The sequence below is a fragment of the Vidua macroura genome, chromosome 6, assembly GCF_024509145.1.
Source record: "Vidua macroura isolate BioBank_ID:100142 chromosome 6, ASM2450914v1, whole genome shotgun sequence".
Classification (NCBI taxonomy): Eukaryota; Metazoa; Chordata; class Aves; order Passeriformes; family Viduidae; genus Vidua; species Vidua macroura.
In genome coordinates, this window is record NC_071576.1 from 40882620 (window position 1) to 40906484 (window position 23865).

General features: G+C 36.6%; 1 protein-coding gene across 3 annotated transcripts in view; it reads right to left on the minus strand.

Annotated features, from left to right (window-relative positions):
• The window catches only part of EXT2 (exostosin glycosyltransferase 2), a 72905-nt gene that overhangs the window by 22807 nt on the left and 26233 nt on the right, over nucleotides 1-23865 (minus strand). For all 3 annotated transcript variants that reach the window (XM_053980790.1, XM_053980789.1, XM_053980788.1), the window contains 2 exons: nucleotides 15977-16108; nucleotides 7430-7619 (listed from right to left, as the gene is read on the minus strand). In XM_053980790.1, the coding sequence (XP_053836765.1) occupies nucleotides 7430-7619; nucleotides 15977-16108 (322 nt within the window). The remainder of the gene's footprint in view (nucleotides 1-7429; nucleotides 7620-15976; nucleotides 16109-23865) is intronic.

Here is a 23865-nt window from a genome sequence, read left to right on the forward strand (position 1 = left end):
AAGTTTTAGAATACATCAGGTAGGTTAAAATTGCATATATTTATTTTTAAGGACCACAAAAGAAAAGTATTTGTATTTAAGGAGCAATCAGAAACAGGGTTTGACACTTCTGTAATATCAGACTTTGAATTTTCAGATACTGCTTGGAAAGTTCTGAGAAACTTCAGAACTAGCATAACATATATGGAGGAAATTCTCAATTTACTAGACTTTGTTATAACCAAGGTAAAAGCACAGGCTTTATTCTTACAGTAAGACAGACCTTTAACAGAGTATGACATACACAAAAGAAGCTTAAGAATCTTATATCATGGCACAAGATCCTTTAGGCATAAAAAAGTAAAAATGCATGTTTCGACTGGAGACTACTCTTACTTTTTAAAAAATCAGTGAGGACTCTGTGATGCAGCAGAAAATAGAAGCAAATTATGGAAATAAAGCTCTCTGGAATGAATACAAGTCTATGTACGTAAGGATTCTGAAGAGAATGACAGACGCCTCCTATTGTGGGTCATACTGAAATAATCACGAGAGAAGAGTGAATAACACTTATACTTGCTCTCTGGTAATGACTCAGGTCACGATTGGCATTATGTGCTATTTAGGACTCCTGATGCACTGATTGCTGGAGAAGTCCATAGAAAAGAGTGTGTGGTCCTCTAAACACAAAATCAGTAGTTTCTCAACTTTGGCCATTGCAGCTCTCCCTTCTAATGGGCTTACAATCCATACATGGCTGTGGCTCTGGCCAGCCCACAATTCCACCAGTAAGTCCTGCAAGTTGAAATCTCACAGCAAAATTTTCAAGCATGATTTCAAGATGATTTAAACTGTAAAATAAAAAAAGGTGTCATAGTTACATTCCCAACTAAACACTCACATATAAAAGAGCAGCAAAAAATCCCATCTAATTATGCGTTTCTCAGCTACAACTGCCAGTGAACCACATGAGACATGTAGATAAGAGAAGGGAGGACAGGCATGAGAAAGAGGCAAGTTCATTATAACCTAAAGGAATACCCTCTCACATGAAAAACCTCTCTCACTTTCCACACCTCCTTAGGCTTGTGATCAGATGTTTGTAATGAAAATGTAACTAAGCTTGCACACTGTTCATCTATAAAAATGATTTCTTAGTCTGAAATCCAGCCCTGTTTCTCAGTACCGAATGAACTGTTACATCATACATAAAAGGGGGATCATTAAAAATAATAGAGCACAATATTTCCATGGAATGTATTATTTCTTTTCAAAGTGAAATGGCACCGTGCCATGCTTTGGGAATGGTACTCCCCAGTTCAGTGCCCCAACCAAGACTCTCCAAACCACACACCTCTCTCACTCTCTCCCTTCCCCCTGCCTGCTGCAGGAGGATGGAGAGGAGAACTGGAGGCACAAAAGGCAAAGATCACAAGCTGAGGTAAAAACAACTTACTGGAAACAGCAATGAGATAAAATGAACAGTAGTAGCAATGTACTAACCACAGGGTACAAGAAAAGAAACTATTCGCATGGAAAAAAAACCCAACAATAGACAATACCAGACAGCTCCTTCCACCAAGTTTTTTCAATCAGAAAGAAGCCTTTCTCCTTGGAAGAGACTCCCTTTCCCTCAAAAAGAGTGAGGTAGTACAGAATAGTGAGGTGGTACAGACTGCAGCCAGAACCAGGACACGCCATCGTGTTGCTAAATAGCACCATTCTCTGTATGCTTGCTTCTGAGAAACTGGGAAGCTAATAACACCTCAAGAAGTCCTTTTGCAGCACAAACATTATTGTTGATCTTGTCAGCAGACAGAAGTGTATTTACAAAGGGAATTACTTGCTCTGTGTACTAATCATCCATTCCCAGTTGCAACACTCAACATAGGGAAAATGAGAATCAGTACAGCAGCTGTACAGAGCTAACCAATGTTCTGGGGACACCACTTCTAAGTAGTATCAAGTTTAAAACATAGCAAGTGATACTTGAATGCAGATGGTTTGTTGCATTTGCAATTGGAAGCAGCAGGTAAGGATAATGAGGAACTGGAAATACAGCATGCACTCCTGATGGCAAGAACTGAATGCCTGTCAGTATTAAAACAATATGATAAATTTTTTAAAATCCACTGATTGCCTAAAATCATGGCATTTTGATGACTCATACATAGACATTTGTACAAACATTCTTTTTCTGCTTTACTGCCTCAATAATAATGACTAGTGATAATCTGGGTCCAGAATATTAATTCATATAATGCTCTCACTTCCCAAAACTTCTATGGAGTCCATTTGGAAATATAAAAAGGAAAAACCTTTCCAGAAGTTTTGCAAGGTGGACAAAGACTGATAAAAAAACTGCCAGAAAACACTTCTAAACATGCTCTGTTTGTACCTGCAGTTGCACAGAATCCCATAAAGCATACTCAATTCTCATACCTGATTCTAGCTGGTCTATAGTAGTTTGCATGAATGCAGCTAATTGAACATTGCTGATGAAGCCTAATTAGAACTTTTTCAAACTCTAATACTGAATGGCAGAATTTAGCTGGAGTCTGAAGTTTTAAAAAACTGTCAGAAACAACATCAGGCATGTTACTTCTACTTATTATCAGAATTCCTTCCATTAGGGCCGAGTGAAAAAGCCTATTTAAAGTTCAAAACAGGTGCTTTCTACCCACATTAAAGTGTTTATATTGTTTTACAGAAATCCACAGAATTCCTCTTGTATATAACAAAACAGAACATTTGGTTCTAGGACACTAGGGCCCAGTTTGTTAAGAGGGGTTTGATAGGTTAACTTTCTAGATTTCCCTAGGAAGTAATATTGCAAAATGTTTGTAATATGCCTTATGGATGACTAAAATCATCATTAATTAATTCTCTAGCTAATCAAGAAAAATGGCATGAAGTCCATCACCAAGAAGCCAAATTAATTCAAAACTTAGAGAGAAGTTAAAAAAAAATATTCCTACCAGCGCTGACTACCAAAGGCAAAATATGCACAAAAACCCAGACTTGTCACTGAAGTTGTTTTTATTAATTTTTTTTTTAAGATAAGACTAAAGATACAGCAATCCAAAGCATACTCACTTTCTTTAGCCCCAGCGGTTTAAATAGTTTATATCAATGTTGTCCATTAACAGCATTAAATAGAAATACAAAGATTATTATTTCAGTATCACCATAAGAAGTTTATAGCAACTTAGCCCCAGGATCCACAACTGAACAGAAAATACATATTCCTTAACATATACTTTAGATTTTTATGAAACAACCTAAGGAATCAAGCTACCACACATGATTTGTAGCTTGTTGCATATTTACTAAGAGTAATGAATTTATACATTGTAATATGATTTATGTGGTAGACAAAGTGGTTTCTTCACTTGTCTGAAACAAATGTTGGTGGAAATTTCTATCACAGACTATTTTCTTGAATTTCAGAACTAGCAATTTAGAAAAACACAAATGAAAGGAAAAAAAACAGGTGGCTGATGGAGAAAATAATGATTTCTACAAAATAGTCCCAGCAGCAGGCACTTAGACCACAGTGTTTATTTTAATTGATCCCGAGTAAGGGAAAATATTGGGTTTTTTCCTGTAATATTTCAAGGCTTTTACTATTTTTATTAGTATTATACACCAAGTTATGGGCCTACTGACATTACTGTTGCATTGATGGGCTTCTGGCATACAATGCATGGCAGAGAAAACATGCAAAACTCAGCCAAAGTCATAGAGCAGGGATCACGTCCCTAAATTCATTGAGTACTTAAGATAACAAGCTGATTCTATAATGTTTTAATGTTCCAGATTAGACTCATCACTGTAATATTTTCTTTCTGCTATTTCACATATAAGATTCAATATTTTTACCCTCAAAAACATTGTTGTCTTTGCAAAAGACATCTGTGTTTCTCATAGATTCATCTTGTTTCTTTTCATTGATTCTAAAGAAAACACAGAACCATGAGTTCAGACTTCCATAGATAGCTCTCAGACATTAAGTTAAAAAAAAGATCCTTACAAACTCCTAAGACTAAGGAAAAAACAATTTTAAAATTACTACTGATATCTAGCCCACATACATGTAGTTCTCCAATTTTATATTTCTACACGCTGTTCGGTTGAAAACTTTTCAGTCAAGTGCTCATTTAATCCATTGCCCTTTTACCTGCTTACCTTTTTGTCAGCCAGCATAACAAGAAATTTCTGTCGCATCAGAGCTGCATCTGCCCTGAGAGGTTTAGGTTGGAAAAGAGTTTGTTTCCAGACACCTTGCACACTTCCCACACCTGTTACCACTGCACAGTAGCCAAGATCAGCTACAGCCTCTTAGCTGAGATGCTCAGCACTTCTGATGGCAGTGACCACCTGTGACTCCATGATCTTAAATTTTGTACACTTTTTAGAGTATTTCATTTTCATTCAGTTTTCCTCCTAAGTCATGATTATCATTACATAAAGGCACTAATGAAAATGCATATTGTTTTGATAATAATGATATTTTCAGTTATAATAATTTTCTGGTGTTGACAGAAAAAAGAAAGGAAAGACCACATGTCATTTGTGTGGCACTTTGCCAGCTGCATCCCAGGAAACCTAAGCCCAATTCTCAATTTAGCACACATACTCACTAAGGAAGGCAATTTGGATGTTCTTCACCCAGCCCTCCCACTTACACATGCAAAACAAAATGACAACACGAAGAGCTGCAACGACAAAAGCCAAGATCTGCTTCTGTACTGAAACATGTCCCTTACATGGAAAGGACCAAGAAATACAGCACTTGATGCTCTAGAAGGTTAAGCACCTCTGCTTTACTACAACCAATTAAAAATGAATAGCCATAAAAGTGCAGATACTACTGTAGGGTAATAAACTAGACTTTATCAGTGACAGTGGTGCACATTACAAACTTCAAACTCATTCCTTGTTCTAATCCATCAGAAACTTCCTGGCTTTAACAGGCTATAAACAGCAGAAGCTTTGAAGTCCGAGGATTAGGATCACTAATAGACAGACTGAACAAGAGACTGGCTGAAGAGCCAAGTGGAATGCCCTGCATGGATCTGGAATAAAACAAGTTCATTTAATCAAACTGACCTCTCTCTAGCCATGGGCCAAGAGATTGCAATGATTGTAACAGCAATAAAGGGACAAAGGGACACTAAAAACAAATAGTTATTCGCTTCATAGGCTAATGCAAGGAAAAAATGTTTATGCTTTCAACTGTGCTCTCAAGTCCACAATTTTAAGCTCTACAGGTTGAGGGTGTTTTTTTTTTTTAACTAGTTTACAACTTAGTAGTAGAGGCAGAAAAAAATTAAACACACTTTGATTTTCAAGATTAATACAATGATTGAAAAGAAAAGGTCATTTTAATGATCCATTTGCTTAAACTCTCCTGTATCTCTCTCCTGTATCTCTCTTGAAGGAAATGTGGAAACAATTTATTTGGGTTGAATCCACCCACACTCAGTGATCACATAACTGTATATATCACTAAGCTTTTTTGCTTTTAGGAAATAACTGCTTACTGCGAAAATTCCTGTTGTTATCAATTTATACACAACAATTTTTACTCTAAAGGACTGCAAGACATTTAAAATATGACTTAACTTGAGGTATTTAGCCCAGAAGTAATAAAGAACACTTTTTAAATTAAGTAATAAAGTTACTCTGCTTCAAACTACAGCAAGTTGCCAAAATGGCAAATGAGCCAAATGAATGGTAGCAATAGCTTGGCTCTAAGAAGCTCTTAGGAGATGGCAAATTGAGACAAGTGCTCAGGGATTAATTTCTATGTTGCATCTGGCTGCTATGCAGAATAACTAACCTTGAAGAGTAGAACACAGCAGCAGTTGAAGCCTCTGGAAAGAGAATTATAAAGTGAGGAGTCCTAACAACACACTTCATTCACTTCAGAAGACAGAAGAATACACAAAACAGCATTTCTTTTGAACACGTATTCCTAGAAGGCAACATTTTTTGTCCCACAAAATCACCACATTTCCAGATGAGAATGACAGATCCATATGCACAGCACATGGGAACCAGGCTCATATACAGCTCCTATAGCTACAGTATTTAATCCAGAGTGAGAGGAGGAGGCTTTAATTGCCCAGCACCATGCTCAGGATTTTAGATTTTTAGATCTGAATGAACACCTTGAAGAAAGTCACCCTAGGGAACAGTAAGAAATAAAATGAGCAGTGTTTGGAGAGGATTGTCCAGCACTGGAAGGGATTACCAAAGGCCAAGCCTAGCTAGCTTCCCTTACATGGGGCAAGACCTCCCATTGATTCCATGGTGATTTCATAATGGAATTCAGTAATGTCAGGACATGTGTTTTCGGCTGAGGACCTGGGAAAAGATTAGGAGCAGCATGGTCTCATGAGGCAGGCAGCCTGGGGATGGGAAAGAAGGAACTTAGTTGGACACAAAGCAGCCCATGGAGTGTACAATGACATTGCATAGAAGGACAAAAAAACCCATGAGATACCGATCTTAGGTTTGAAAATGTAGGCAGCAAGCTGTGAGGACTGGGCAGACTGAGACTGGGGTCCTGGCACAAGGGGATACAGTACAGCAGTATGTCAGGCTGGCAAAGCACACCTCAGCTACTGAAAACTAAATAATTGGCAGATTTACAGCACTGAATTCACACTGGAGTAATTAATATTCCTTTGAAACCAAACCTCATTCCAAAAATCTACACATATAAATAACTTGGGAAAATGCCTGTGAATGAGTCCTCATTTTAAAATAACCACAAATTAAAAAAAAGTTTAAAAACTATGCAGATGACACCAGACTCACTCACATACTACAAAGAGCAGCACAGTACACCATATGTGTTGGAAACAGAAATATTTTAAAACATATTGTCTTACTGGGCAAGCATCAGCATTTTCACAGGATACTCTAGCGGTATGGAAATGCCATTTTGGACACCTGAAATGTCCCAAATTTTCATTTCATCAATCAATCAAAATATTCACTTATTTTATAGCTTCAAGCATTCAAACTACTTTGAACCACATTTGCTCTAGAAACAGTCCAGTAGCAGCAGTATATACACTGTGATGAAAGTCTGTCTACAAAGAAATAAAAGCAAGTATTGACAGATCAAAAATAGGCTTCTCCTTAACTACTCCCTCCAAAAATGTTAAAGACAGAAATCTTTCTGGAATATTGTATTTATAACTTTTGATTCAGAAGTTAGCAGCACAACCACTGGCATGCTTTTGTTCTGGTTATCTACTTTGGCCTCTCTTATTTCACTTCCAAACACTTTGTCACAAAAATCCAAACCAATTATTTTGAAAGAACCATGAAATACTTCTTGAATATAAATGATGTAGAAGAGAGGTCATTCTGTAACAGGTGTCAACAAACACGCTATGCCCAGCTTCACCTTCCTCCACCACCTCTCTTTTACCTTCTGGCGGATTCTTGTTCTGGTTGTTCCAGACTACCAACAATTTGGACAGACTGGGCACTTTAGACACCTCCGTGATAACGCGGAAAAGGCTCTCCACTCGGTCATAGGTCAGAACCACGGCTGTGAAACCTTGGGACTGAGGTGGGATCAGTGGAAGGAAGAGTGGGTTGCTCACACTGCTCCATTTCTGCAAAGGCAAACAAGAAAACAGCAAAGCAATTTGTTTAAGGTGAATTATCACAGTAGGGAGCAATTCATACAGCCAGGTCCTAACCATCAGATTTGTAATTTGCTCAGATCAGGCAGGCTGACTTTCCAATTCTGACTTTGGCAATTTCCCAAAACCTTTATTCCAATCTCCTTCTTATTTCAATTTCCATTCTTGTCTAGCTGTAATGTTGCAACCAAATAGAGATTAAGGTAAAAACTAAAGTGGAAGAGGCAGATAGATTTGTGGAGAAGGAAAACCAAGGTGAATTGAACCCAGCTAGCATGGTTTAATTCTCATTTACTAATCATTATTTCAAGACTCAATAAACAAAAAGAAAGTTAATCAGCACTACAATTTCAGAGTGAAAAAGTGTTAACAACAACAAAACCAAAGGAACAAACCCACAAACTTGGCATAAAATGTGCACCCAAGCAAAAACGGAAAAAGCAGGTAGGAAGACAAGCAACTTACTAGCTTCCACAAAGTTCGTTCAATGGTGGAAAAAAAACACCTATTACATTAAAAAAAAATTTAAAAACATGAGATTCAAAGATGAATTTCAGAGTTATCTGCTCTTTGTGAATTTTAACTAGGGCATCCCTTTTAAGACTTTAAAGGTCTTACACAGCATAGGGAAGCCAGCCCAGATGGCAAAAGACAAGACAGACAACTACATTCCCACTGAATGTGCCAACCCCCTTTGGAGCTGACAACATGGGGGAGGAAGCAGTGAAGGGACCATTTGACAAGAATGAAAACACCAGCATTTTAGTCTCAAATTTTCCATTCCAACTGACGTTCCAAGCAGGGGTCGGACAGAGAAGCAAAGGGAAAAACCAAACCCTTTGGGACAAGGTGAAAAGGGGCATTGGGAAAGCAGAAACTGAGTGATGCTGTTTTACAAGGAAGTTTTGAATCCTAGCCCATAAAAACTTTGAATACTTATAAGAGGTTAGCAACTACCAGTACTTTACAGAAATACTGTGAAATTCTCCAGCTAAACTCATACCATAAGCCTGCTTGTATCAGGAGTAAAGCAAGTTTTACAGACTCAGAGTTACAAGGTCATATCTGTTGGAAGTAAACTTTGAAATTTTATGTTACCCTATTTAGTCTTTGGTTAACTTTATGCACCCAACAATCACCTTCCTTGTGTTTAATGGTTAAACACCTGTAACTACAATGACTTCAAGGATGACGAGGATAAAGAGCCTATTTACTGAAAGACATCACAACATTTTGGTAAAGAGCAAAAAAAACTATGATGTGAATATTATTTCCTTCTATGAACAAATCAAAACTGAAGAGGGGATAAATATGTGAGGCAGAAAAGTTAAGCACAGCATTGGCACACTCTTTTGTCCAGGATGGTCTAACAGTATGTTCCAGGCAAGGACCTGTCAGTAGGACAGACTGAAAGACAGACTGGCCTTCAGCTACACACACTTTATCAGTTCTGGTAAAAGCAGCATTCATCTTAAACTGTTTGTGAGGATTCTAATGGAAAACACAAAGTTCTAGTTTTTACCCAAAAGGAATAATAGGATAATGCAGAAACAGTAACGGTACAATGTGGAACTTTGGTTCATGAAAGGGACATGGCTACCTGTGAAAGCACACTCAGTAATTCAGAAAATATACATCCATTACTTCAGCAACTGATAGGTGCAGAGAAAAATTTGCTTTCAGATTATTACATTTTCTAACATTAAAGCTTGTATATACTTTGCTAGTTGTACAAGATGACTAGTGGCAGATGGGGACAGCCCTCTGATTTTGCTGTAGCTTCAGTAATTCCTACAGCAAATCACAATCTAAATGTTACCAGAGCATAATCCACCTCATTAAAGCTTTACTGCAGACTTACTTCCACACAACCCCCACCCCAAGACTGTTATTATCTGAATGACCCTGGTAATGTCAAGCAGGTTCTTAACACAACTCTCAGAAACTTCTTTTCATTAATACTTGAAACAGAGGTTTAACATCATAATCAGAGTGCCAAGAAAATATTATGTTTCTGTCCTATAAGAAGAAATAACTGGTAGAGCCATCTGCAGACAATGTTCTATTTATTACTTACGGGTGAGAATTGCTACCTGTATTATTGGCTCCCATTTGAAGTTTTTCTAGAAACGTTTTCTCTCCATCCACAGCACCTTCTAACAAATTGCTTGCTATAATATATTTTGAAAATCATTATTTCTTTTCCATAATCTAAGACTATTTTAGGTACTTACAGAAAGAAACATATCATGCATATGTGTCCAAGCACATGCATATGTACCTAAAATGGTCATGGATTTCTCTTATAAACTTAAATTTTAGGTAAATTCATTAAATCCCAACTTTCATGCCTTTCAGAAAGGCATGAAAATTCTCCCCTGCTGGTCATAACTTAGGAAAAATAAGACAACTTTTAAGGAGGTTTTGCTTCTGCACTACTAAAGGATTATGGAGGGAGAGAAAAGCCTGTAGACACACACTAATGGATGGGAGAACCATGCCTCTCATTTGAGAAAAACATTTCGAAAAGGCAATTAAGCATCTCTCAAGTGCTATTAAGAGCCAACCCCCTGCTGCCTGCCTGAAGAGTGTGTCTACAGTCTGAGACCTATTGACCCCACTTTCTGCAGGAAATCAGGCAAATTCAAGCCTCCATAATTTGCTAAAGTCTTCCAGATTTCTGCTTGGGAAAAGCAAACCATACAGGCAATTAATACAACAGCAACCTAATTATATCTCCATTACGGCAGCAAAGCATGAAATGGCTAATGACATAGGGATGGGTTCTCCCAGTCACTGCTCAAGCAACCAAGTGATGAAGGCACATTTGTTCCATTCCCATCTTTATTAACATTCTTGATGGAAATTCACAGGAACTTTCCCTCTCAGAGAGGAGATCAAACAGCAAAAGTAGATTGATCATCCATCACCTTTCTTTGACAAAGTGCTGACACTCAGCTATGGATAAGACAACCCTTCACCATCACCCTCCCAGCTAATATAATTAGAAGAGCCGGGATAATTAATCCAAGATTAATAGGTTACTTGCTGTGAATCATTTTTATGGGCAAAAAGGATCAAATTGAAATGTTAGTTTCCTAAGAGTAATTTCATGTCACTTAAGACTCAGTTGTCTGACAGCTTTTTGCAGTTAATATGAAAATCCAAAGTACCAGAATGTGAGTGACAGTGAGAGCTTGGGAATAGCCCGAAGCTGGAAGAGGGGAGAAGTCAGGAATGGTTCTGTATATACATAAGGATTCGGACTGCTGCAGCTGTCCTGTGCATGCTTTCTACAAGTGTGCATGTGTGATAATGCCTTAGAAACAAGGCACCTTCTTTTACTATAGTTTGATCAAATATTGTCCTCCCTTTTGGTCATCAAAAACAACCTGATGCTACTTTAGGAAAAATAAATACATTAAGGATGATGTATCAAGGGAGCTGAATTATCATGATGTGGGAGGCTTCAGGCTGGATTTGATGTAGAGTCTTCAGGTTCAACTTAGCAGGGAAGCTTAGACCTTTTTTAGCAGGGTACAGAAGGGAGACAGGTGGGAGCTTCACTACGTCAATGAACACAACTGGACTGAGAAATGGACAATCTTAATATTTAAATTCTATAGAGCCTCAAAGATATTGGTAAAACATCAGAGGTAACGAAGACTCAGTCCCAAAACTTCTTAACTTGTTGTGCGCCATTGAAAGAGACTTGTGACAGTAGACACATTAGAAACTACATCACAGAATGGTCTCTGGGAAAACAAGGCTGTGTAAGATGTTCCATATTAAAGAAGGATCAAGAACTTCCCAGCTATCATTTAGTGGGAAAACTCATCAACAGCACCTAAGAAGAATAAAATTTCACTGCTCCCATGAACAAGACAGTGAGCTTTCCCACCTGTGTATTTTATTTTCAACACCTAGCCTTGCTGTAAACTACCTATTACTGAAACCACATAGTCTGAACAACAATTCACTGTCTTTTTAAAACACAGAGGTAAGGACAGCAGTGTGCTGAACTTAGTAGCTGAGCAGTCCTACACATCTAAGCAAAACAGAGATATATCCCCTGCCACTGTGGCTAAGGCTTTTTCAGCTGGGTTGTTCTTAAAGTCAATCTAACTTCAACATGGTTTCAATTATGAATTACCAGACCTAACAAACACCTTGATTTATTATATTTTTCTCCAATTATTTATGGTAAGTTTCTATTCAATACTTTGAGAAAGTATTTCATCATGCTTCCCATCCTCAAGTGGTCACAGGGCAAACCCAAAGGAATTAACCCTCCCTACTTGTCCAGAGCCAAGCAAAGTGCTTACACCCAACAGAATTACAAACAAAGTTGTAGTGGCCATCATTTCATGTTTTAATGAAGATCTTAAACCCTCCTCAGATAAAAAATTAGCCACAAGACAGACAGGAACTTCTATCTAGTAGAAGAATAATCCACTGTATAAGAAAAGTATCCTAACTCTGGGCAGGTAAATTAAAGAACCAACTGTTAAATCATGTTTCACACCCATATAAAAATACCAAAGATCACATCTGAATACGTGTGGGATATTCAACCAGTACATATTACTAATACAAGAAAAACCCCATCAGTAAACTGAAATTTATTTAATATTAAAAAAACCCCTATCTTCTAACTTAATAAATAAAGTAAGATTTGATCCAGCTGATTGAAACCATCACACAAGTAGCTGGAAAATACAGCAGAAACAGAAATCTAATATTGTTCAATGGAAAAAATACCAGATATGCACTGCCCAGGAAAGTGCTCGCTTGTTCTCATTTACGGGTAGATAAAAAAGTGTATACTAATATTTGCTTAATGCTTTGGAGATGACAAATGGTACTAGGAGGGAAGCACAGTTATAACAGTAGCATTATCTGTAGACTGAGGACTACTTAGGCTTTGCTATATGAATGGCATTCTGCGCACTGAGATAATTCTGCTATTTTAGCTTACACCAAATGATGGTGCTGTTTTCTGCCTCACTGGAAGAAATGAAATCTGATATGTTTATTGTTCGCATACTGATATTCTCAAGTGATTATTAAGCTCTGGTCTGTATCATCCAAGGTCAGAGCTCAAAAGCAGCCCCTGACAAAAAAACCATCTAATGTTTCATAGGTCTACATTATAAACAGGCTTGAAAGAATTTCAACAAAAGCAGCTGAAGAATTCTGAAAAAAACCTGTCTTACTCATTTTTCATATTAGTGAGGTATAAGGCAAAGAGAAGAATTTAAGCAATCTACAGCGAAGCACAAGTGAGGAAGTAATTTACCTCTATTAGAGCATAACAAAGTACTTAATTGAAGGTAACAGATCACATCTCAAGCCCAAGTCATTATTTCTAATCCAGCCCAAACTGGTAACCATCAAAATGCACACCGTAGAATCACTCATTTTCTGGCTTACTTGGATGTAACTGATTGCCTCTGCCTAATGGATTATGATTGGGCCAAAAAATACAAAAAGACATTAAACTTCCATGCCTGCATCAAAAGACTGTCTGAGACACAAAGGGCTGAAGTAGTCCAGCAATGAATTTCAGGGCCCAAAAGTACCGTTTGCTCCTCTTCATTAAAAGGAGGAAATATGTCATAATGCCTTTTTATTCAAAGTATTATTCCATAACATATTAGCATATTATATGCTACTAGTCTTCCATTTCCTCAACAGGACAGTGAATAAGTAGAAAAATAATCCACTTCATTACGTTTTTTTCGCTTGAGAAAGGCCAACAGTCTTCAGTCAGCCCATAAAAACACATAAAACTGCTTGGACCACTTCCGCCGTGCAACGTACTAAGTATGGAATTAACTGTATATGCATTTATCATCTGCATACTGTATACTCCCTCCTGGAAAAACACTCTCCTGTACAACTGCTGGATCGATACTCTGGTGAAGATACTCAGGCAACAGTCTTACTAATATTTTGAGCCAATATAAGTCAAACTAATGCCAAGAAAAGCAGCCTTCAAGCCACCCAGTCCCTCCCTTGCCCACACCCCCATTCTTTTTTCTCTTGCCTGCTAAGTTTTATATAAGGAACGTTATTTTGGCTAATTCACCACAAGTGAAATAGAAATATCTAAAAAAAGGTTGCGCATGAAAGAAGAAACTGTGACCCAACTGTAGAAGAGTGCAGGACTGTTTCTTTGAGTATGAATCTAATTCTGGAAGTAAACACATGAAGCTACAATACTTCAACAAAATGCAAAGTATAATGTACACCTTGGAGAGTCACGAGCCATTGTAATTGTCAAAGTAGAGATAATGGTTATACTGCTTTGTCTAACACCTGAAGCAGGCTGTAACAATTGAACAGCACAACAATTACTAACCAGGACATTTTAGCAAACTTCTGTTACTTCTCAGGATTCTAGTGACCTACTAAGCAAAATTAACCCCTATAAGCATACACAAAAAAAAATCCCCACCTTAAACCAAGGAGGCAGGCAGGTAAGAAACCATGGCCAAGAGTTCTTTCTAAATAGCCTTCTCTGCATAATGATCTTGCACAGCAAGCTCTTCTTTCTGTTAGATAGGTGAATTTGTCCTAGCAAGTAAATTCACAAATCCCTTAAAGGTATATAGATATTCCAAAGGTGTATAGATATTCCATATGCAAATCTGTGCTCTCATTTTCAAAACCTCACTATTCAGAGCACAGAGATCTGAGCTCTATGAGCAGCCTTGCAAACCTTGTACTGATTAAATAAATTTCTGGCTAATTTCAGTAAGCCCTTAAACTAGTGATTGCACCTCTACACCTCTTGTTTAACAATTAGCTATATCTTAGCCCTGAGACTGACCTGAAACCATTTTCTTTAAAAGCTTCAGTCGTGAGTTTATTTAGAGAAGAATATAGCAATTTTCTTGTAAATAAAAAGGATATTAGCTACTTTGCCTTCTTATCAAAGTTAGATGATACAGCTGCCATTTTCTGCTACCTCAAACATACATATTTAAGTCTTGCCAACTATAATGTTTCATCCAGGCTGACTAGAAATTGTAACAGTGCTATGAGTGGATATTAAGCAGGAGCTAGATGAGACACAGGCTCAAGCAGATTATTACTGCTCAAAAAGCAGGCAACTTTGAAACTCTGATAAGTGCATTTATTTTAAAAAAAAAAGTATAGGAGAGAATCCAGGAGATGTTTTTAGGTTCCCTTTAAGGACTGAGTAATCTTTAAAGCATTTTCTTCATTTCACTAAGTGTGTTTAAAGGTGCTTGGTTCTGCTACCATAATTGTAAAGGTGTTAAGATATTCTGATTCCCTTCTTGTGGAGTACACACCTGTGCAGATTAATTTCTTCCTCAAATACTGACTAGGGCTACATTTCCTCTCCAAGAAATGACAAGAGGAGATTATTAATGCCTTTGGCTCAGTAATGGAAACACAACTTCTGAAGCACAGCAATGAGCTTCTAACTCTTCATCAGCAACTGTTCACACTCCATGGGTCTGAAGAGTTTAAAGTAAAACACACTTTACTCCTACCTAGCTTTCTTTCTCTAAACTATCATAAAGCAAGACAGTTAACAAGTTTGGTTTTATAAGTAAAACAAAACTATTTTTTATATTTTGACACAGAGAAAATTAACTGATTATGAGTGAAAATCATCTACAGGCTTTTATATAGTAAAAAATCAGAACCAGCTGTTTGATGCAGGAGGTTAATTAATACTGCACTGTTTTTCTTAACATAAGTGAGTTCAACCAGTGAAACTTTAAATTAAACCAAGAACAGGCAAAAAAAAAAATCCAGTAAAACTTCGATCATCAGTTTCTGTATAAGAGAAATTGTTACAAGATAACATAGAGAAAATTGTAGCCATAAGAATAATTAGCGATTTCAACAGAATTAAAAGAAAGATCCTTGCAGATTTTTTGAGATCTTCAGCATTTCCACTATTTTCTCTGCATCATATAGACTGTCTCCAAATATATACAGTGCCCCAAACTCTCCCTGAATAAAACAGAAATAAAGAAAAGTGTGTGTGTGTGCGCATCAAGGAAAAATAAATAAATACATAAACAAGGAAGCAATTTAATGTGTGCAATAGCAAAAGTTAAAAGTTCTCATCTTAGTGCCAGGACATAAAACAAACTGCTAGTTATTTTGCCAGCTGTCATAAAATATATTAGCTTCATCTGTGCAAGTTACCAGCACAACACATACACACTCAAACTCAGACACAGAATTATTACCAAGTTTCACAGCACTTACCTCTTATACGAGGAAAAAAAAAAACCAAAACCACAATTTGTTTTATGAGTAAATCAAATGAATATACTTACCACAGCTGGGGGATCATTCCATTCTTCATAAGAAATGGCAGCATATGGATAAATTCTATCATTGATAATCTGAAGGGTAGCGAGAGCAATTGCCTTCATAGATCGAAAATATGCTTCCCAGAACCACCTTGCCTGTAAAGAAAATAAAATTCACTTTCACATTGCACAGATCCAGTGCTTAATAGCCAATTTTGGCTTGCCATGCACAATCTGTTCCATACAGTCTACATGTCAGGTGGAAATTAAGTTAGGAGGCAGGTTTATTGTAGATAGAGTATTTCCATAATGCCTGAAGGCTTCAAACTCAACTCCACCCCTTAAAAGGACTCACAGCCAATAAAAAGAAGCAGCAACATTATTTTGCAAGTGATTAAACAGAATGAAAATATTTGAAGGAATCAAGTACTTTCACACTTAGATCATATGTTTTCATCCTGAAAAATGTCAAAAGCAGTTTAACCATGGAACAAAATAAATTACTCTTAACCTCCATTTTTTCTAAGGCAAAAGGAATCCACAGTGGAGTTAAATAGTCAAATAAAAGCATTCTGCCTGAAAGGCAGAACTTAGAAGTCACTTTTTAACATCAATATTAGAGACACTTGATCTTGATAGAGAATTTCAGTGTTCACGAACCCTACCAGACTAATAGCTTCCCAAGTGTTCCAAGAAACCTAATATAATTTATACAATTAAATTATTATGATTTTCACATAAAAGTACATGTACATGCCAATTTATTACAATCATCAATCCAGGCTAATTTCTAGCACAGTGTAAAACTGCTGAAATGAAGCATGAGGTTGTTATACACAGGTGCTCTGAATTTCACAGATGAGTTGTTCCAAAACTAAGGTCCCATAGTTTTCATCTTGTCCCAGTTTCTGTGTCAGACAGAAATTATAGAAGAAAAGCAGTTGTTTGGAAATGAAACTGCTGACTTATCTGACTCTCTGTTAAGAGATATAAACATACTTTTTAAATCCCTAGAACTATCAAATTATCCTGTAGGTCCCCATCCAACCCAGAAGGAAACATGCTTAACCAAACCATGTTAAAGAGTTCTGGCCCAAAAGATATTATTTTTTCAACCTTTCTTTTCTTCAGGAAATTGCAGCACATTAAACTCTCCAGAAATTAATTTCATTTGCACTCTCCCTATGGTTAATTACCAGTTATAAGAGTATGTCTTTGCATGTAGGAGGTACAGCAATTTAAAAAAATGCATTTTTTTCATTAATTGGAACCTTTAAAATTTTTCAGAGTCAAGACACAGTTGAAGACAATACACAAATTTGGGCAAGTGCTATTTTACTTTGCTACAGATTTCTTAAATAGCAAAAAGGCTCTACACACAGTTTTAATAACATGCTATGAAAATATTAAATAATATTATTTACCTTATTTAGTTACTGCATTATTTACCTTATTTAATTACTGAAGGCATAACAAGTTTCTGGAGGTACAGATCTTGGGATGAACCAAAAATAACTCCTGTTTATCTGTTTTTAACAAATGCCAACAGACCTTACTCTGCAGGTCAGTACTTTTTAACAGAAGACACACAGTGATACTTGCATTTACACTTCTTTTTGGATATTCCTAGACTAAATAACAGTCTAGAGGAAAGATTATAAGCACAAACTTGCACATATTCATGTTTATGCTACCCTGTACTTTACTCCGAGTGTAAGCTAAGGGGTTTAGAACTACAGACTTGTTGCTGAACCACCAGCCCTAAAACTCTACTCTGTGAGTAAAAGAAAAAGAAAATCTGTAAAACACATTCTGCAGAACATTTCTGCAAATATTTAAGATTAAAAAAATCCATGTTACAATTTAAAAAGCAAACTAGGAAAGAGATTATTGCTCTCTGAAGTACTACATTTACTGTGCAAACAGCTGTAACTCTGACTATTTCAGGCTATTTCAAAATTTTACTGCAGAAAGTGATGGGTATGTCCAAAATGACACTACTCTTGAGCTTGTCACCCAGAGAGAGTGCAAACTAACTTCAGTTTAGAATGGAATCACTTCCCTCTCCTTATTTCTCTTCCTGATAGGACTTAACAGCTGGATAACAGGCTGATTACCAAGAACACGGAACAAAATTCCTACTGCATTCAAGTGTAAAAGCAGAAGAATTATATAAACAGATAAGAATAGGTAAAAAGACAATAAAGCAAACACTACATGCTAAGCAAAAGCATTAGTATTTCTTTCCCCATGTCCTATCCCTTAGGAAAAATATATTATCAAAACAGCAAACTATCTAAAAAGAAAAACAGAAGCAGATTAAGAACTAAAATGGACCACAACAGTTAATGTCTCTGTTCAAGTATGCTAAATAAAAAGGATACCAAATTTTATTTTCATGATAGAACAATTGCTGTAAGCAGCACTAAGTAGGAAGGAGAAACTATTTTATGTAGTTTTATGTATGTTTTTAACATACAACTTTATAAGCAATTATGTAACTATTAATAGTATGTAATACAGGATTATGTATTCCATTGTCATTAAATGACATCATTCCTATAATGTTCCAAGATTGTTTATTAATACCATAATATCTATTATTATCTAGCTTCATAAAAATCAAAGATGGTTTTCTTCCTTCTGCAAAACTAGGATGGCTCTGATCTAGCTTCTCTTTGCTTAAAGAATGCTTGTAATGTCAGGGAAGATTACACCTTTATACCAGAAGCAAATCTGGAGAAGAGGGCAGAGGGAATTTATATTTTATAGACTAATATTTATGTAATTAATTTTTTGTAAAGAGCCATAAAATGTTCCCACAGTTGGTTGTAATATTTTTTGAGTTGTGTTTCTTTAAGGCAGAACTCAAAACCTTCTAAGGGGATTTGAAGTCCCCAAACAGATGTTTCAGGGTCTCATTACTTCCTCCCCACCTTGTTTGCTTTTATAAAGCAGAACTGATTAACATGGCTTGCTAGTGTCTGCTGCTCTGCATGCTGACTTACTAAATATTTTGGGAAAGTTTTCTATTGGGAAGATGTATGTTGATTCCATTTGAAATCTATTTTCTACTCTGCTTGGTGAGGTTGAAAAGCTTATGTTGGAATGTAAGAAATAGAGGGGATAGAAATCCCATGAACACATTTGTGATACAGGAGAGAGTAACAACAACAAAAGAAAAAGGATTCTGTTGACTCCTCTGCCAACTTTCTTATTATTCTTACATAGCTTTACTGAGCTCTCTGTTCCTCTTTTCTGTATCTATGAATCCAGGAAACTCAAGAGTACCTTTAATACACAACGGAATATTTTTAAGGTATGGTAATTGTAATGCACTAATTAGAGCTACCTGAACGCCTTTCAGGATTTGAAATAAACAATCCATAAGTCCAGACCTTGGCTTTCACGTAGAATTGATTATACACAGTCTACAACTATGACATAGTCAGACTCCTCCTTTCAACCTGAACTGAAATTAACTTCTAGTATTCTAGAAGCCTGCTTGATGAGGTTTCCAGATTTTTCTAAGGAAACACACTATGTAGACCACAGACTTGTAGAGAAAGCTAGCTTTGTGTACATCTAAATATTGCTTAGGCCATGGGCAACCTAGGTGGTTAACAGAGATCAAACATCTACTTTGTACTTTGTTTGCCAAGACAACACAGATCAATGTACATTAACCTAAATGGCTTACAAGGAATTGAAAACAGAAAGAAGAAATACAATTTCTCTTCTATTTCTAAATTTCTGGATAAATAGAAAATCTAGGATAGATCCAAAATGAAAGACAGAAAAGCATTACTTTTGAAAATAGTTTTACCAATGCTTTGAAGAGTCAAACTGAGCATACTGTATGACTTGACTGACAATGAGAAATACATTATATTATTGCGTTGCCCAATGGGTTGGAAGTGACGGGAAGTTCTCATTATACAATAGATTGCCCATTAAATTAGTTCATCTGAATTCAATTTCTGCAGTAAATTTAACAAAGCCATGACAACTTAATTATGGAAGCTAAAGACTGAAGGAATTGGAGACCAAATTTCTCCTCTCACCAAGCAGAGAGTGCTGCAGCCTACGTTTACAAACATGGGCATGCCAGTAAGTAGTTCTAAGTTGTTGCCCTTCCTTTCTTCCTTCCTCCTGCCCCACTTCCAACTTCTGCATCCTCATAGATCAGCCATGAAAACCCATCATTTTCTGTGAAGGCCAAAATTTCTTAACATAATGTAATGTTATCAATTTATCTCTACCAATACACATGCACATCTTGAGAAATACTAGCAATACCTGCAAGACAGATGTGCCTTAAAACCAAGTAAGAAAGCATCCAACCCAAAAGTTAATTCCACTTGCTTTCAGTTCCAGGATTTAGTTCAATCAGACTACGAAGAAACTAAACTGACAATATTCAGCACATACCAGCATAGGCAAGAGCTTGGGAAGGGATCATTTGCACTTATGTTCATACCAGACAACAGGCAGCAGCATGCAGCAACAGGGCAGCCTACTCATAGAAAGTAACATTTATTTAGGTAAGGTGTTATTTGTCTTAGAAATAAACACACTTGGGGGCCCAGTATATCTTTATAAGCTCTTTACAAGCCAACATAGCATCAGGTTACAGAGTCCATTCATATAATGTTTATAAGTTCTAGTGTTAATGCCATTAATGGTACTCTGGTGTGGAGTGCAAGACAGATCAATGTAAATCTTTCAATTGGTTTGTAAAAAAAAAACCCTGGGCATAAGGTAAGGAAAGGACTACCTTCTGTAACATCTAGATCAAGGGGAAAACAGTCCATGAAAGGAACTTTCTAGCCTTCTCTCTTTTCACAGCCCATGATTTGGTGGGAGTCCGTAAAAGTAGCAAGAGGGGAAAAAAAATTCGCAAAAGAGTAGTAAAATTTAACTGCCCATAAACCACCACTCTTCTCAACTTGTGGGTCAGGCGCCATGATGCTGTGAGATCCTGCCCCACTGCAGCAGTTCAGTGTTTCCAGAATGCCTTGAAAGGGTTTACAAGACCTCAAAATACAACCATTTTCACACCACCTATGGTGACTCTACTTAAATGCTTTCCATTCTTAATGATTCTTGGTGTTCCTAGCTTTTACTCCCAGCTGGATTAGAGAAGTCTATCCAAGCAAAAAAGTGAGCCCTACCTGCTGCAACAGCACTGGCCTGGAAACTTGGTGATCTTACTTTTAATCCTGGTTCTGTTTCTTATGTACAGATAAAAGTTTGGCCTTTATTTATTGGCATTCTTGCTTCTACTTCAGCCTCTCAGCAGTATGTGTAATACTGACCTCAAAGAGATGATGTGAGACTTAACCATTCTAAACTTTTCAAATTTTGGGATGGATAGAAGAATAGAAAAAACCCCAATAACTTTATCTTTTCTTTTTATTTGTAAATAGAAACTTTAATAAAATATTTAGCTAAGTAACTGAAGTAACTGACTGCAGTAACCCTTTGCTAAAATGTGTACCTTCAACAGGGATACAAAAGATATTACAGTAAATATCTATAGCTCAGCTGTGCATCTGACAGCTCTGGACATGGAAGTGCATCCACGAAGGCCTGCTAAAGTTTTATGTCATATTGTAATATAATCAAAAGTTTCTAAGTTACTGAGACAAAACATGTTATTTCCCACCAAGTAAACTACTCAGATTGGTCCCAGGCAACCTCCCCTACCCCCAAACTATTTCCATTGGGCAGGAGGATTAAATGGGCTACTGAGGTTCAAGATAAATTGAATTTTTGTATGTTTGCCCTATACTCAAGATGCATATGAATGCAGCTGATGTTATATTACAGACAGATAGCAAACCTGAGCTCTCAAAAGCCCTACTGACCTCCCCTGCAAAAGGGGACTGAAGAGAAGGGAAGTTTCTCTCCTGGGCAATATGGATTTTAGAAAAAGTTTCCGAAGATGAATTTTGGGTTTAGACTGAGGAACTTATAGCCCCAAGTTCCCACATTCTTCTGCTTATAAATTGTAATCTGCATCCTCTTTCTGTACAGTTTTATTGTTCCTACATCTAGTTCCCTGTTCCAACAGCTTCCTTGCTGATCACACATCCTAGTTTTAGTATGGAGTTCTCCAGCAAAGATGATACCAGCTTGTATCAGCTAAAACCAGTGATATGTTTAGGTTTTTTAAACAGACTTACAAAATAGCCTCAGAAGACTTTATACTATTAAGAATTAAAAAGTATTTTGTTGTTTCTAGAAAATGGTAAAATTTTGGGATTAAAAAAAAAAAGCTTGATTGGTTTAGGACCCTTGGTGATATCACTCAATCACATTCAACACACCTAAGGCTGGCTGGCTCATTCTCTCTGTAAACATTGCAGGAAAAAATAGGGTTATTCAGACAGAAATTTAGACCTCTGGTACCTTAAAATAACTTCCAATAAATCCATTCTTCTCTTAGTAATGGATCATGAGAGGATAAAATAAGTGACTAGCTGTAGGTCGTCGTCCTTCTTCCCCTTAAAGCTCTGTTTTCAATAGTGTCCTGAAGCAGTCTCATTTTTCCCAGAGAGGCATGAAGATTTGAAATGCAAATCTATGCTACACAAATCTAGGTTACATTTTTCAAAAACAACTCATGTGTTTCAGCCTATGAATAACAGTAAGAGAGTTGTGCTCTGAAAAGTTCTCTCTTTTGGAGTGCCAGTACAATTACCTGAAACTGGAGGTAAACTCTTTAGAAATTGCAGTCTGAAAGTAAAAATTAGTTTCTTGTCCTCATACATGGACTATCTAGGAATTTTAAAAGCTAATCCATTAAATCAATTAAATACTGGTAAAATCATGCTAACTTGCCTAAAACTGAAAAGTTTTCTGATTTTCATGTTTTTTATAGGATATCAGATTAAAAGCATCTTTCAAATTCAACCTAAACTGGTAGTGTTGCATCTGTTTCTCACTGCAGACCTATTCAAGAAAAGAAGTAGTGCAGACAGTATATAAAGAGTGTGTAGAGTAACAGTATGTCACCTCTAAAGCTAAAAAATGGAGATAAGCAAGGAATTGAAGTTTTGGCCCATGATCACTTCAGATAAAGACTAATCCAGAATTCAGCATCAGGGTTATCTGAACCCTGAAGTTCCTCTGTAGAACAATGCAGGGCACACACTGTTGTTTCCAGTTAACTAAGATTTGCTCCTAATGTAATCTGACATCATTATTTTAATATGATTTCTGAACTTTCATTCCATGTTACTGAGTTATGCACAATTCTCAAATAAAGCCCTGAGAGTACTCAATTCATCTGTTTAACTTAAACAAATTATATGAGTGGCCTATAGAGGAATATTCCTTAATTACAAGAGATTTAAGCAGTATGAGCAAACAAAACAATAATTTGTATCATTATAGTCAAATGTTTTAAGAGAGAGATTCTAGACAGACATTTCATGGTGCTGGTTTTTATTGTAATTCAGCTTCAAAAACAATATCTTCAAAAATGAAGCAGTAAGTAGATTTAATTCTTTGGCTCAATATTCTCTGCTGCAGTAATTTCAGCTATGAAACAAGTACATTTGCCTCCTTCAGATACAACAGAGTGAAAACTGAATCTTTCCATTATCCAAATTTCTTTTTTTCCATTTTCTTTTTGAAGCTGCCAATTCATAAGGGGACAGAGGTCAGAGTTCGAAATGCTAATCTTACCCTTCAGATACCAGCCACTTGGGAATAACTCACTTCTACTCACTCTCAGTTTTATTGCTGGAGACTACTTGCTGACTCTTAGAAGAGTTAAAAGAAAACATTAGTGCAAGCTCAGATATTAAAACTAAGCTTCTTGCACTGCAGCCTTCCTCAGATTCTCTTTGGCGCTTTGAAAAGAATCACATCAGTTGTAGTAATCTATACATACAACACATACT